A 17,047-nucleotide genomic window follows, 5' to 3' on the forward strand; every position below is an offset into this window, starting at 1 on the left:
GGTCTGTGCAAGAAGGCTCACTGGGGTAAGCGCATACTTGCGTAGATCCCGGGGCCAGCTGTGCGCCAGTGCGTCCGTGCCGAGGGTGCCCTCAGTCAGGGAGAAGAACAACTGGAAGTGAGACATGTCGGGGCGGCAAACAGATCTACCTGTGCGGTCCCGAAGCGCCCCCATATCAGCTGCAGTGCGGGTATAAACAGGAAGCGGGCGCACGTACACATTGTTTTTCGCTGAGGAGCCGAAATCGTGACGGCCATAAAGCGATGGTCAGCAACAGTGGCGATGGGACGTAACGTCTCCCGTTCCCTCCTTCAGGGAACGAGGGTTACATTAGTAACCGAGACGTTACCTATCAGTAGCTCACATTCGACGCTACATTGACATTACACTGGAGTGGCTCCAGCCTGAGAAGGGGGAGGCAGGGAGGGAGAAGAAAAACTGGCAGTGGGACGTGTCCGGGGCGGCAAACAGATCTACCTGTGTGGTCCCGAAGCGCCTCCATATCAGCTGGACCACCTGGGGATGGAGTTGCCATTCTCCCCGTAGCACCTGCTGGCCTGTGGCTTGCTCCACGCTGAGGCCTGGGTGATGGCTGGTGCGGTGGCTTAGTGGGAGCGGAGGACGCCGGAGGAGGTTGACCTCGGTGACGAGCAGACGGAGGGTCTGTGGCCGGTGGACGGATGGAGGCAGCAGCGGTCTGCCGGGGCAGGATGTGCCGGATGGCCTCCGTCTGCTTCTGGGTGGCCGAGATCTGCTGGGCAAAGCTCTCGACCGCATTGCAGAATAACCTGAACCCGTTCCTGGACCATCGCAACAGTCTCATCCAACTCAAAGATGAATCTGAATATTAGCATGTGGCAATCGGCCACGAGAGCCAATGACTTTTTAATTATGAATATGACGATACACTTCTTCAGGTGGAGATTTGTGAATGTGATCAGTTTCGGGTTTGTTCTTTAGAGCAATTGTTTGGCCGGAAGACTTGAAATATTTTATATTTAAAAGAAAAAAATTATTGTGACCATACTTTTATCTGCCTGTTATGTGTTTCATATTGAGAAATGTTTAGGTTTAGGGGTCCAGTTAGGTGCTCAAAAACATCTACACAATAGTCATACCCCAGAATATCATGTCATGGCAACACAATTATACCCCAATATATAATTTCATGATTATAAATTCCTAAGCACTCTGCGTCTTGACTGCGTTTTTGGCGTCTGTCTAGTGTCACGCACATTTGTCTTGGACACGTGGCCATATCGGACACCTTGGGAATGAGGAACCGTTGTCTCACAGCCTTTTTACAGTAAACCAGATGCGATTTCTCAAGAATATACGTTACCCATCATTTCTGACTCTCATCAGTATTTCAACAGCCAAGATAAATAAGAAATCAGTGTTGCAATGGAAAAAAATCCTTATTGCAATAAATCCTTATTTCAAATGCAATGATATTACTCAATCACAGAAGTGGGAGTTTACATTGAATTCTTAAATGAGACACAAGTCTTAAAGTGTTTAAATCAAAGTGCTAAAACAAGGGTAGAAAATGAGCTTTGTATAATTTATGACAGTTTTAATGTAATTCTACTAACATTATAAGAACAACACGGGAAATAAATATTGATGCATGATCTCTTTACATGAAGCTACAAAAATGAAGCTCAAATAAGTGAGTGAACTGAGAAAATGTACAGGACAAAAATATTGATTACCAGACATTAAACAGAAATAGCAGAATGTTTTCTTATCTTATTAGTAGACTGGTGGTGTTTAAAAAATATTTAAAAAAAAAAATATATATATATATATATATTTTTTTTTTTTTTACACATGACGAATTGCTTGAATCGATACTGCTATTTACACTATTTATGTTCATGTGTTAATATTTTGCTTGTAAACAAAGTTAGGCCTTTGCGCTCATGGCACTTACGGGATTCCTATCTAATAAAGATTCCCATCTCACACAGGCTTTTGGCTGATAAAGCCCAGAGTCCAATGTTAGTTTTAGTCATTTACAGTAGATTTAGTCGACTAAAATCGAATGGGTTTAATTAAATTGTAATGCATTAATTTAGAATTTCTCTAAAATGTCCAAACCCATTATAAACTCCCAGAGAAAACATATAACCTGTTAATATGAATGATTTTAAAGTTTGAACATATACAAAGCAATACAGACACAGATTTAACTGCTGTGACATTAAAAAAGATCCTTCTCCTTAAGTTCTTTTTAATTAATGATCTATGCATTCTTTATAACAACTTGCATACATCATTCTTTATTCTTTCAAGCAGTCATATTTATTTGTATAAATTAAATATAATTAATCCTTATTAAAGAGCAGTGAATGGTTTTCTCTTTTTTTCTTGATTAATATTAAGTGCACAGACGGCATTAGATTTATTACGCACTGTCACTTTAAGACCAAATTTGCAGATCCAATTGCAGTATTGCACTGATGCACACAAACATAACACACACTCACACACACACACACACACACACGCACACACACACACACACACACACACACACACACACACACACACACACACACACACACACACACACACACACACACACACACTTGGTCTCATATACTCACTCACACATACACACACACTCACTCACTCACTCACACATACACACTCACTCACTCACTCACTCACACATACACTACACACACACTCACTCACTCACAATCACGCACGCACACACACACGCACGCGCGCACACACGCACACACACACACACACACACACACACACACACACACACACACACACACACACACACACACACACACACACACTCACACACACACACACACACACACACACACACACACACACACACACACACACACACACACACACACACACACACACAGCCTAACCTCTACACCTACCCATCACAGGAAACTTTATGCATTTTTAATAAAAAAACTGTTTAGTATGTTTTTATAGCCATTTGAAATATGAGGAAATATAGGAAATTTCCTCATAAATCACGTTGACATTGTAATACCAGTGTAATACCCATGTCATTATACAAATTTCTGTCCTCATAAATCACCAAAAAACAAGGAAGTCCTGCACACTATCAGTACTTGCAAATGAATATCAAAATTTTATTTATTATCCATTTGTAACCAATTAAGCTCAATGACTGAATACATAATTAACACCACATCATCATAAACAGTTAAAAACATAATTGTTAATAATATCAAAGTAAAAAAAAAAAAAGTTTATAACATCACATTAAATAAATGCTTCTTCATTCATAGCCCTAGGTGATAAAGTCTGAAGGGTAAAAATCCAAAACGTCTCTGTAAGAGAAATTCAATATCGCCCCCTCCAGGTGGCACACTCATTTTTTCAATCCCACAAAAACGTAAGGAGGAAAGATCGTGATTCGAAGATAGAAAATGAGCCGCAACCAAATAATTGACATCTTTTCAATTTAAGGTAACAGAGATTGGTTTGGTTTGGTCACACACACACACACACACACACACACACACACACACACACACACACACACACACACACACACACACACACACACACACACACACACACACACACACACACACACACACACACAGGTTCCTTGCTTCTTTCACCTTTCTTATTGGCCGAGCCACCCTGAGAGGTGGGACCTTTCTCAGGCTTTAAATTGCATCTACACAAGCCTTTCTCTCTCTTGACTTCTCGGTACATTCGCAGTGCTGTGCTGTCCTGTGTGGCCTCAGCAGGCCCCAGGGCCCAGGCCTTGACTAAACCAGCCATGTGCAAAAATTAAGATCAGACAACATTTTATGGGGGAAATGCAGAACTCCAGATATTTTTACAGGTTTCACAGACTTATTCTTGCCACAATTATCAGTGCAGGAACTCTGTCCTTCTACAGCGTCTCTGACACACTGGGCCTCATACACACAGTCCAGACCACATTCACACACACACTCTATCCTGGGTTTGGGGTTTATCCTGGATCATCAGTGAAACTGTGTTGATGAATGAGAATAGACTGTAGAGATTCTACCCATAATGCTTTGAGCTGCATGATAAATCAGTAACACTGAGATGTTATAGAGTCTCTTATTGTCTCTTCATTACATTAATACTACAGTAAAATAACATGTCAGAATAAATGTGTGTAATGAATCCTCACACACACAGAAAGATCAGTGTGTGTTTGTGAGTCACGATGAGTGACGGTGTGTATCTGTGCTTTTCTCAAACTATATTTGTGTTGATGGAAATCAGTCATTCCGTTCTTATTGTCATATCACACAAATCATCATTACTATCAATATTAACTTTGAGTTTGAAATTATCACAAACAGGCTTATATATATTTAATGTGTAACATTTGTAACTTTTGTTAAATGTCTCGCATATTTCATCAAGTTTAAAGCGTTCTTAGATGAACTTCACATGTAATCTTATTGTCCCTGTGATGTAGTTGCATGATGGAATAAATTAAATCTCTGTGCGTTTTTTAATGTCATGTGCAGTTTTCTAATGGCCCAGCAGACAAGAGTAAAGAGTGAGTAAAGAGAGAGTAAAGGATGGTGTTTAATGTTTTAATGGAGGATATCAGACACTCTCATCAGTTTCTACTGCACATTCAGAGATGAGCGACCCATGTGATCTATACAATGTCCTTTGACGCTCCTGCGAGATGAGCCAATCCCACCCGATTTTGACCCCTGTCATAGATGCTGTAAAACTGAGAGAGGAACACGTCCCCCAGGATCCAGACGGCTCCCGCGGGAGAAGGGAGGTCTATGGACTGGAAGCCACTGAAGCAGATCTCCTTATTGTTCAGCATTTCCTACACAGAAAACCAGTTATAATCATTCATTCATTCATTTAAATCACTTTTCCCTTGAAATAGTACAGTAAAGTAAGGGATTAATCTTAATTTTCCTGTATTTTAAATAGTTACTTCTGATGTCATTGCATAAAATACTGTAGAGTGGTTCTTAAACGTTACACCAAGTACAATTTCAGAAAATATTTGGCTCTCCAAGTACCACCATAAGGCATTTGTATGTATTCTAAATAAAAGATACAGATTGTACTGAATGTCTGTTTGCTTATTTTGCTCAAGATAAGGATTTATTGAGTCCACATGTCGTGCAAATGAGAAACTCTGCTTCTAAGATCTGTCGCTCCAAACACACAACTCTGCGATGCTGTTTGCGAATGTTCGTCGGCAGGCCTGGACTGGCCATCGGGAGCACCGGGAGAATTCCCGGTGGCCTGGCGACTAATTTGGCCAAAAAAGTTTTTATTTTTTATTATTATTATTGTATATTACTAGGCTACCTCTACCAGGGATCATTTTCGAATTCGTCATTCAATAAAATTATTATTAATATTAATAATAATAACAAAAAATATAATCACGAATCTGTTAGTCTTGACTGGCAAGGCTATGATTCGACTTTACGCCTCAGCCAGACGGTTAAACCAAAAATGCGAGCAGCGCCCGATGATGGAGAGAAAACGGCCAGGTGAAGCAGACAGGGAAAGGACCAAGAAAAAGAAAGCACTCCAAGAAGAAGCAGCAAAATGTTGCAAAATTACTGACCTGTTCAGGGCTTCAAGTGCAGGTCAGTTTCAGCTGTAAATACTGTACTTTTTTCTACGTTAACTTAGTATTGAACTGCTAGCAAATGTAAGCGGTAGCGCCCCTATTACTATCGTCTACATTCGTGGAGAAATCAAAACAAATGAGTGAAACAGCGCACAGAACACTCACAGAAGAAATGTGCTGAGGTAAACATTCAAATTGTTTTTTTATTTTATTTTATTTAACATATGATTTAGTTTAACATAACACAACTAAGGGAGCTGTTTCGCTGAATATTATCACGATTGAAAATGTTACATTGAATTTATTGTTCAGTAAACAAGTAGCGTATTTAATATTTATTATTAAGTTACTTACATTTTAGACACAAACAATATTAACTGTTTTTGTTCTCTTTCACCGACGAAAATATTTCCAAAGGAAAGCAACAGCAGCGCGTGTTTTGTTACTGAATGATTCAGCGTTTTGAACGAATCTTTTGTATGAATGACTCACTAATTAAGACGGTCACTTGCCGCCACCTATTGGTGGTTTAGTTTAATGTTTAATTATTGCATTTTTTAAATTTTTATTTTATTGTTCAACTGTTCGAGGTTGATATGGGATTTAGAAAGTAATTAGTAATGCTTTTAAAAGAGCATAATTTAACAGTACACTAAATACACGGTTGAAGTTGTAATTAGTAGCATAGAGTAGAGTAGACTCTAACTTCTCCAACACTAGCCGCGTTTCCATTGCCGGGCCAGGGCCGAGCCTTGCCAGTGCGTGCCAGGGCCAGTCGCGTTTCCACTGTCACTTCCGGGGCTTGATCGGGGCTTACTCAGGGCCAACGGCCAGGATTTCTGGCCCGTCGAATACCTTGGGCCAAAGCGGGCCAGCTCGGGCTAGAGGCGTGGTCAAGGTAAAAGGCGGAGTTTATCAGTGTTAGGGAAAGTTATGCTCTGCGGCAAAGCTGGCAAGATGCACATTTCACTTTTTTACATCGCGCAAAATAATCGCTGCTCGAAATGGAGAATCGCCAGTACTGGTCTGTCGAAGATACCAAAGCTCTTCTGAGCATTTGGGCAGAAGAAAGGGTACAACGTCAATTTGACGGCGTGTGAAGAAACGAGGACGTTATAAAATACATCGTTACTGAATTTTTTAAGCTAAGCATTCAGCGAGCAACGCTTCAAGTTCGGGAAAAAATAAAAAAGTTGCGGGCGCAGTATTGTACAAGGCAATTAAAACGCACAATGGACAAAGCGGAGCTCAGAGAAGAAACTTTCCATGGTTCGACTTGATGGACGGTGTGCTGGGTCACAGTCCCTCTGTTAGTGGCGACTCGCGAGACAAGTCGGGACACTATTGCAGCCACGGCCGGTGAGTTAATATACATGCTATCTTCCTAACTTAAAAAATAAATAAATTCATAATACCCGCTGAAATGGGTTGGGTTAAATGACGTTTGATCCAGAAAGGCGTGTTAGGGGCGGGGTTAGGGCAGCGTTGCGGGGCTACTGGCCCGGCAGTGGAAACACAAGCCCGGTGCTTAAGGCCTGAGGCCACTGGCTCGGCTCGGCTCGCTGTTAGCCCTGGCCCGGCCCTGGCCCGACAGTGGAAACGCGGCTACTGAAGCTGAGGTAGAGTGTGAACATGTGAATGTAAATCGCAACCAATTCATCTCAAGAGATTATTGGCGCTTTTCCACTGCATGGTACGGTACGGTTCGGTACGGCACGCTTTGGCGCTTTTCCACTGCATGGTACGGTACGGTACGGTACGGCTCGCTTTAAATGGTACCACCTCTGTTGAGGTTCCAAGCGTACCGATACTAAAATGTGACGTGGAAGCACTGTAGATCACTGATTGGTCAGACAGACAGAATTGTCACTACCAGCGTCATTGTTTTTGCGAGACATCAAACCCGCTAGATTTAAATAGCCAGTAACAGCCACCGCTGTAGCACCTGTTTTAAAACTACTTGCTTGAAGAAAAAAAACTTCCAAAAAAGAAATGGCTGAATCGAGGTCAGTGGACGAGAAGCGCAGACGTTCCTCTTGTTGGTTGACGAGGAGCGGATAAACTCTAACGATCAGTCATAATCCCACCCACTTTGAAGCGGTACTAACTGCAGTGCAAAAGCAACCGAGCTAAAGCGACTGAGCCGTGCCGCGCCCAGCCAAGTCGTACCAAGCAGTGGAAAAGCGAAGCGAGCCGAACCGTGCCGCGCCGATCCGAACCGTAGTGAGCCGTACCGAGCCGTACCATGCAGTAGAAAAGCGCTTTATGACGCCAAGCTTTTCAGAGGTCAACCTGTCAACATTTTATAAGACTGTGTGTCCCAAGAAACCCAAAAAGACTAGTTTTATTATTTCAGAATCTGGCAACCCCTCTCTCTCTCTCTCTCTCTCCTTCTCTCTCCTTCTCTCTGTCCTTCTCTCTCTCTCCTTCTCTCTCTCCTTCTCTCTCTCTCTCTCCCCTCTCTCTCCTTCTCTCTCCCTCTCTCTCCTTCTCTCTCCTTCTCTCTCACCTTCGCTCTCCCTCTCTCTCTCTCTCCTTCGCTCTCCCTCTCTCTCTCTCCTCCTTCTCTCTCCTTCTCTCTCCACACCGACGTTTGATCCAGAAAGGCGTGTTAGGGGCGGGGTTAGGGCAGCGTTGCGGGGCTACTGGCCCGGCAGTGGAAACACAAGCCCGGTGCTTAAGGCCTGAGGCCACTGGCTCGGCTCGACTCGCTGTTAGCCCTGGCCCGGCCCTGGCCCGACAGTGGAAACGCGGCTACTGAAGCTGAGGTAGAGTGTGAACATGTGAATGTAAATCGCAACCAATTCATCTCAAGAGATTATTGGCGCTTTTCCACTGCATGGTACGGTACGGTTCGGTACGGCACGCTTTGGCGCTTTTCCACTGCATGGTACGGTACGGTACGGTACGGTACGGCTCGCTTTAAATGGTACCACCTCTGTTGAGGTTCCAAGCGTACCGATACTAAAATGTGACGTGGAAGCACTGTAGATCACTGATTGGTCAGACAGACAGAATTGTCACTACCAGCGTCATTGTATTTGCGAGACATCAAACCCGCTAGATTTAAATAGCCAGTAACAGCCACCGCTGTAGCACCTGTTTTAAAACTACTTGCTTGAAGAAAAAAAACTTCCAAAAAAGAAATGGCTGAATCGAGGTCAGTGGACGAGAAGCGCAGACGTTCCTCTTGTTGGTTGACGAGGAGCGGATAAACTCTAACGATCAGTCATAATCCCACCCACTTTGAAGCGGTACTAACTGCAGTGCAAAAGCAACCGAGCTAAAGCGACTGAGCCGTGCCGCGCCCAGCCAAGTCGTACCAAGCAGTGGAAAAGCGAAGCGAGCCGAACCGTGCCGCGCCGATCCGAACCGTAGTGAGCCGTACCGAGCCGTACCATGCAGTAGAAAAGCGCTTTATGACGCCAAGCTTTTCAGAGGTCAACCTGTCAACATTTTATAAGACTGTGTGTCCCAAGAAACCCAAAAAGACTAGTTTTATTATTTCAGAATCTGGCAACCCCTCTCTCTCTCTCTCTCTCTCCTTCTCTCTCCTTCTCTCTGTCCTTCTCTCTCTCTCCTTCTCTCTCTCCTTCTCTCTCTCTCTCTCCCCTCTCTCTCCTTCTCTCTCCCTCTCTCTCCTTCTCTCTCACCTTCGCTCTCCCTCTCTCTCTCTCTCCTTCGCTCTCCCTCTCTCTCTCTCCTCCTTCTCTCTCCTTCTCTCTCCACACCGCCGCCGATTATCTGATAACACAATCTTCGTTGAGATACTCAAATGAAAGTATGATACAATCTGTGTTTCTTCATGAGCCGCTTGTGCGGGTAGTATGACTAAATCTGCCAGTGATTTGTAATAAATCCAAACATGTTATAAGTGTTATGAAGTGAACAACTGTGTTATCAAGAATTTCATAACCAGCATGGTCAGACGGTCTACTGATGATCTGGGCTTAATTTGAGCAAAATCTGACGAAAAGACTAAAGGAAAACTGGGTAATTGATCTGTTACACAAAATCTAAAGAGAGCAATGGTTTTAGGAGAAATGTTCCAGAAGTTTCAGTTTCAGAAGACCCATAGGTGGCGCTGTGATGAAACTGCTCAGGTACCCTCAGCTCATGGTTGTCATTACACACACCAAGTTTGGTCTCAATATGTTAAGGCCTTGTGAAGATACCGCCTCGTGTCTATTGTGGCGTGCTGGTGGTCAAATAATTTGCGCATTATCCAAGATTGAATTGGACACAACGTCCAAGATTGAAAACTTTTTGTCAGCATATTTTTTAAAATGATCTGATAAAAGTTTTGTAAAAATTAATCTGACTGATGTTCTAAGAGGATTTTGATAAAGTACATTTTCAAAATACAACAAAATTATGAGTCACACTTTACATCAAAAAACTTGTTTATGTACTTGTACAATGTGCTTATTGTGAAAAAAAACTTTGCATCACAATAAGTGTAGGCTATTGTGATTGTCAAAACAACACTTTTATTAAGTTTAGTGACAACATGTTACCATGCAATGACTGGTTGGGTACTGCTTTTATAATAGCTTCGCTTGATACAAATTTTACAATTCCAATTCAATTCAGTTTGATTCTGATCTTGTTTCAATATCTATTAATTTGGATAAATATTAGGTACAGTAGATGCATGTTAATTTTTCTCAAGAAAGAAAATCTCACCTAATGCTTGAAACAGGCTACAATGAGACCTGTCAACTGGTATTATTAAAGGTTATAAATAACAACTCAAATTAAATATAATTTGAAATTTAAATGGACTATGTGTAGTTTTTTAGGTATTTTATTATCTAAAATCAATATTTTTATTCATAAATATGTCCTCAATGGTGTACAAATACCTCTGCCAATAATCTGACTTATCCTCGTAAACGAAGAATTTATTATCTTTATATACATGTGACGAGTATGTCCACGGAGGCTTCCATGTCGTTCCTCCATCTTGAAAAACTATAATAGCAGAGAGGGTCAAAAAGTACTAGGCCAACGTGTTTCCACAATGCGTTTTCGTTCAGAGCCAGCGTCACGTGACTGAAAGCAGCAGAAACGGAGGAGCAGAGCAGCGAGAGGCGCTTGTCACGCCAAGTTTAAAAGGCTACATTGCACTGTTATTATTCATACTATAACATTCGTTTGTTCGTTGTGTCAAGTTGCAGTTTGTTTGAAATAACAAACCTGTTCACCCGAAGGAAAACTCGACAAAGTGCTATTAGAAGACATCCTGTCATAGCTTTTTGGTACATAACAGCTACCGTAGATGCAACACGCATTTGAAAAAGCGAGGCGCTGGAGAGCACAATTCCTTTGAATGGCAAAATACAATTTCACCGCTAGATGGGAGAAATGTCCCTTTAAGTACAATGTCAAATTGTGTATATTCATGTTGAGTATATTGTATCAAATTATTAACTTAAATGTTAGTTCATAGTAGTTAAAGACACCTAGGATAGAATGGGACCAAATGATGTCATAGGGTGGAATGGACTTTGCATGGGAAACAATTTTTGTTTTTAGGCTTTGAGTTTGGATCTCAAATTTGAGATTGAGACTCCAAAGTTGCTATAGTAAATCTTCAAACTGTGTGGCAATTCTCATACACTGTTCTGTGGGCTGCCATTGACTCATGAGCAAAAGAAGAAAACTAATGAAAAACAAAGTTGTATTAGTCCATTAGTCAAAGTAAACCTTGAGTTTGTGTTTAGTTGTACTCACCCTCCTGACATACTGCTCTCCAGTGAGGGAAAACTCCACACCGTTGATCAGGAAGGACACTACAGGAAGACTCTTGATCCTGGCACAGTCTAACAGATACTAAACCCACAAACAAACAAACAAGCCTTCAGCGTTCATCAACATCAGAGAAGTCACCTGAAAATCTTTTACTGAGGATAACCGTCCCATCAGAGCGGTGTTGTACTCGCCTCTCCGGTCGCGGTAGGTGTTCCCCCGAGGAACTGCTGGAGGATCATGATGTCTCTGGCTGGGCCGCCGATCAGAGACGTTCCTGTGTCCACTACAGCTTGACAGCCATGATTACTGCGATGGCAGAAACTCAGAGCTCCCTGAACCTTCACACTAGACACAACAAACACACTGATTTCTGCCGTCTTTGAGTTCACCTCCATTAAAGACACTCATTTCACACTCACGCATCTAATCTGATCTGCCAGTAGCCCTTCTGAGTGACCGGAGCCCAGAAGATGGGAGGAACGAACCGTGTTTCATCCACTCCTCCGAACAGCAGCTCCCCTCCCGAGCCAGAGCCGCCGTTCCTGTAGTCGTGATCAGGACATACGGTCTAATAAGTATCATTTCAGCACATTATAGTACTTATCGCAAACACTTTATTTCGATAGTCCACTTTAAACATTCTACTAACTTTAAGTAACTTTGCAGCAACATGTCAACTAACTCTCATTAGAGTATTAGTAGACTTTCTGCTTAATATCTGCTAACACTTTATTTTGTTGGTCCCCCAACCGATATTCTACTGACTATAACTTGGCAACTACAAGTCAACTTGTTCTCTGAACCCTAAAACCTAACCATAACAGTCTACTACAGTCTACTAATACTCTAATGACAGTGAGTTGACATGTAGCTGCAAAGCTACTTATAGTTAGTAGAATGTCTAAAGTGGACTATCGAAATAAAGTGTAACCTACTTATCGAACGGATAAATGAACATGAATGTGAGAATGTATCTGGGGGTGACATGTAGAAAACCTGATGATCATGTTCATGAACGAGACGACAGCTGACATTATGGGAACCCTGTAGGGTGAAATCATTCTGATTGATGAATCCAAACGTAGTGTTTGTATGAACGCTAAATTAAGTGATCGGTGGATGTGCGCATTTATATGTCACAAGCTTCTAATCTGGCTTAATCTTTCGACATGTGCTCACTGCACGAATATAGCCTTTCCTGCTGTTGTCGCATACTAACCATCCTCCTTTTCTTCGTTTAAACTTACAGTTAACTTTTAAGTAAGAAAACTTACTTAATATTTATCGGTTTCATGTTCTAATAAGGAGGCGGCAAGCACACGTAGCTTTGTGCCATGATGCTTATTTTTATCAAGCAGTAAAAATGCCCATTCCCACACACAAAACAAGGCGTTGTCCAGCTCCACCTACGGATGATGAGTGGAAGGAGAATTTTATTAATATGAATTTATTATATTTAACAACAACATCAGCTCGTTCCATGCATTATGTATATCATTACGCATTTCTATGTCACTGAATATGCACAAAACTTTCCAGTTCCGATTTTCAATCCGATCAAATGTTTACATTTCCCATTTCAATCGGATTGGGCATTTTTATTCCGATGGAAGTGTGAGGATTTTCACTCGGATTGGATTGAGGATTGTAACTGGAATACAATGTAAACGCACCTATTTATTCATGACCGTTTTCTGTTGAATAGAGTAGCAACACAAGTCCCTCCTCTGATGACTCATAGTGAGCGGCGTCTGATTCCCTCTTTCAGGGAACCTAAGACCCTGTTTACACTAGAGCGTTTTCGCTTTAATACGCATAACTTCAGCTACGGTTACGCCTGGCGTCACACTAGAGTTTTCAACCCTTAAAAACTGAGAGTTTTGGAAACGCTGCAGAACCTGTTTCAGTTTGAGAAATCTGGGGTTGTGTTTCACTGTTGACGGACCAAAATGAAGACTTCGAAACGAAGGCGTGGCTGCCCACATTCGCTCCCTGATTCGTCAAGCCCCATCACATGACCATTACGCTACTGGAATACGACAATACCAGACCAGCCTCGACGACCGTGTACACAATAACATGGAGACCGAACTGCATGCGTGACTGACTTTGTTGTCCTTTTTAGCAGCCGTTGTGCAGTTAAACTCTGCATCTGTCTCCGCCCTCCATCTTTCTTGAGAACCAGAAAGAAAACCCTTTCCGCATGTCCTCGTGAGGAACTCGCTTTATCACATGATCTTTGAGAATAGACAGATCCTCCCTTCTTAATAATTCCATGGATAAAACCTAGTTCAACACAACATTGGTCATTGTGAACCCCGAATAAACACAATCCTGGGTTATCTAGATTCACGTTTCACATTGCTCATAATTACCTGGGGTCAAATATTAATCCTGGGTATATTTATGAACTGCAGTTTCTTATTGGCATATTTGCAGAGTCAGTGTCATTGACTAGACAAATGCAGCACACAACCCGTCTAAAGCCTCAAGGATAGCGCAAACCTTCATAAATCACCATTACATGCTTCATTTCAATACTTTCCTCCCATACATCTTGTGTCTGAAAGTGAGACTCCTATAACGTCGCCAAAATGACCTTCCACGACTATTTTTTCACTGCATGTCTTTAATAAATCCTGGGTTTACGTTGGTAAATCTGGCCCTTCAGACATTCCCATAGCGTCAGTGTCTAAGTTCCTGATTTCAAAAAGCATCATCAAAGTGTGGATCTGTAAGTGATGTTGTGGTGATTTCTTACTTGAGATAGAAGGAGAAGACGGGCTCATCCAGCAGGCCTTGCGCTATCATGCTGTCGAACACAGGAGAGCCGAGCTCCTCTGCCAGCTGAGGGAAACCCAGACCCAGAACGCCGTCAAACTGAGCCAGGACGAAAGTGAAGCCCGGCTCGTATACAGCCTCGCCGAACACCTGATCCTGGACCGTCACAGAGCTCACCTGAACCCAAACAAGATATTTGAATACAATAAAGTTCTTGACAAAGTGTGGCCACTGAGGTTACGATTGAATCCACATCATGAAGGCCAAACCGTCTCAGAAATGGCTGAGTGTGAACGGATACCTTCAGTTGTTCTCTGGCCATCACTCCCAGAAGGTGACCGGAGCCGTAATGGATGCCAAAGACTCGTCCGTCGTGTGCGTACGTGCTCGATTCAAAGGCCTTGAACTTGTGGTGCATCCCTGTGTAAACAGCAGCCAGGTCACTTCATCAGCATTATGGCAGGTCACACATGAAGCCTGGGTGAAAGTGTGTGTTAGTTACCGCACGCTTGGCTCACGCATTTGGACGACGGGACCCAGAGGTCAGAGGATCCAGTGTCAAACACCACCGTGAAGTTCTGCTCCGGTTTACCCAGGCTGATCTGACCGAAGAACTGCGCCTTCACAACACATGATTCAAAGCCTGTTTCAGTCTTGATCTCTGGCCTTTTTAAAAGATATTAATACTTTTATTCTACAAAGATGCATTAAATGGATCAAAAGTGACAGTAAAGACATTTATAATGATTTCTTTTTCAAATAAATTCTGTTCTTTTGAACTTTCTATTCATTAAAGAATCCTGAAAAAGTGTATCAGGGTTTCCTCAAAATATGAAGCGCTTTTCAACACTGATAATAATCATAAATGTTTCTTGAGCATCAAATCGGCATAATGATTTCTGAAGGATCATGTGACACTGAAGACTGGAGTAATGATGCTGAAAATTCAGCTTTGATCACAGGAATAAATTTTTACACTTTACTGTATATTCACATAGAAAACAGCTGTTTTATAAAATATAAATATTCTAATAATATAATTCTAATAAATATATAAATAATATTCTAATATAATAATAATAACAATATTTCAGTTTATACTGTATTTTTGATGAAATAAATGCAGTTGAACAAAAAAAAAATCAGACAAAAAAATTCTTACCAACCTCAAACTTTTGCATTTGGGATTTATTTATTTTTGCATTTATTCCATATCTCTATAAATATATCAATTTTATTTGATAGTGTACTAGTTAAAATACTTGAATAAATCCTGTGACTAGCATATTTCCTGTCTTTTAAAAATATTGTTTATTCAATTAATAATAAAAAGTCATAATGTCATGATCCTTTGAAGAAGGATTTTTTACCAGTTAAGATGGGATGAAGAGCATCTTAAAATGTCAACTCTGTTACCATGATTTGAAGTAAACAGCTGATAATTCGAAACATCTGCACTAAATTCCCTTTCTAAGAAGCATCTTTCCTGACATTATTACACTAAAACTGCCCAGCCGAGGCCGGTGTTTGAAGGGATGAGGTTTAGAGCGTGTGGCTGCAGATCTCGGCTCACGTCCATGAAGTTGTAGAGTCTCTCAGTGGCTCTGCCGCCCGTGCGCAGGAGGTGTTGAGCGGCAGGGAAGCACTGGGCGTAGCGGCGGGCGAAGGCGTCGGGCTGGTGCTCGCGCAGGAACTCCTCCAGCTGGCTGGCGGCGCGCAGGCGACCTCGCACCGGGGGCACGCGACTCAACGGCACCCTGGGACGGGACACGGCGAAATCTCTCAGAAATTACTCTTGTAATGAGAATGAGTGGGCATTCTGTGGCCTAATATTTGTACAATATCTGTGTGAAATTCACAATTTCTTTGATTCGATGTATTAAAATGAACAATGAGCAATACATTTGTTACTGTATTTTTTTAATCTTCACAATTTCTTTGATTTCAGAAGTGACTAATGCCTTTTTAAATATGGAAAACAAAATGTTTTTGTTTAATAATAAGGTTCATTTGTTAACATTAGTTAATGTAGCTATAACTAACATGAACAATATTGTTACTGTATTTTTTTTTTAAATCTTCACAATTTCTTTGATTTCAGAAGTGACTATAAATGCCTTTTTAAATTTGGTTAAAAAAAGTTTTCTTTATGAGATCATGCTCAATTTCTCCCAAAGAATATTCAGTTCACATACTAGAGTAAAAACATATTTAGTTTTGTGTTTATTAGAGTTTTTCAACAAAATAGTTAATTTTAATTTTGCAGCTATATGGTTTTAATACAAAATGTATTATTGCAGTTAAAACCATGGCTAATTTTGTAGTTACTATAGTTTTACTGCAATTATGTGGTAAAACCATGATTGTTTTTATAGTTACGCAAACAAAAACGTAGTTAAACCATGGCTGAAACACTCAAATAGATCATTCATGGGCATTTATTGAAGTAATAATGAGCAGGTCAGCCCGTTTTTAATCAGAAAATAGTCAAAGCAATGAAGCGTGTTGTTCTTACCTAACCAGACTCTGCACAAGGCCCAGAAAGCCCAGCAGGATCAGACTCGTCCTCATGTTGCTCTCCATCAAACACTCACTCAGAGCCTCAGCTGATGTTTAAATGCAGATTTCAGGTCACTGCGGCCTTTTCACGTGTTGATTTAACCCTCAGCAAACAGACCAGAGGTGAAGAGGACACGTGCACGAGTAAAACATCTAATATTACTGTGCTTTTCTAAAATTCTCTGAAATATAAACATTACTCCTGATGCTTATACCCCATTCCTGTCTCCTCAAAACTAAACAGGAATTCAGCATTTTGTGTTTGCATAGGACACGTTCAAAGAAAAAGAGCATCACAATGTTTACAATATGGAAACTAGTAGTATCCAAGAA

At 41.4% G+C, this 17,047-nt stretch overlaps 1 protein-coding gene and 1 long non-coding RNA gene across 3 annotated transcripts in view; one reads left to right on the forward strand and one right to left on the reverse strand.

Moving 5' to 3' along the window:
- The first annotated feature begins 3,901 nt into the window (after window positions 1-3,901).
- Window positions 3,902-17,047, forward strand: part of LOC143718418 (uncharacterized) — a 227,329-nt gene continuing 214,183 nt past the window's right edge. The window contains exon 1 of the long non-coding RNA XR_013196384.1: window positions 3,902-4,266. This is a non-coding gene — a long non-coding RNA (uncharacterized LOC143718418). The remainder of the gene's footprint in view (window positions 4,267-17,047) is intronic.
- On the reverse strand, window positions 4,588-14,779 carry nots (nothepsin). 2 transcript variants are annotated; one of them, XM_077209450.1, is made up of 7 exons: window positions 14,674-14,779; window positions 14,457-14,575; window positions 14,136-14,332; window positions 11,794-11,916; window positions 11,566-11,719; window positions 11,357-11,455; window positions 4,588-4,852 (listed from the first exon to the last, which is right to left on the reverse strand). In XM_077209450.1, exons 1-7 carry the CDS (start codon window positions 14,675-14,677, stop codon window positions 4,670-4,672), a joined length of 879 nt encoding a protein of 292 aa, XP_077065565.1. In that variant the 5' UTR covers window positions 14,678-14,779; the 3' UTR covers window positions 4,588-4,669. The 2 variants fall into 2 exon arrangements, with proteins under 2 accessions (XP_077065565.1, XP_077065566.1); XM_077209451.1 differs by having other exon boundaries at window positions 14,658-14,774.

This window comes from Siphateles boraxobius, unplaced genomic scaffold (assembly GCF_051911475.1).
Source record: "Siphateles boraxobius isolate OS27281-9 unplaced genomic scaffold, OSU_SipBor_1 61, whole genome shotgun sequence".
Lineage (NCBI taxonomy): Eukaryota > Metazoa > Chordata > Actinopteri > Cypriniformes > Leuciscidae > Siphateles > Siphateles boraxobius.

Bases quoted from the DNA above. Each gene is read 5' to 3' on its own strand.
- nots (XM_077209450.1), bottom strand. The intron at 11,917-14,135 runs GTAAGAAATCAC...TCACGACTACAG, and splicing joins GTCTTCTCCTTCTATCTCAA to GAACGGCGGCTCTGGCTCGG. The intron at 11,456-11,565 runs GCGAGTACAACA...TTGTGGGTTTAG, and splicing joins CACCTACCGCGACCGGAGAG to TATCTGTTAGACTGTGCCAG.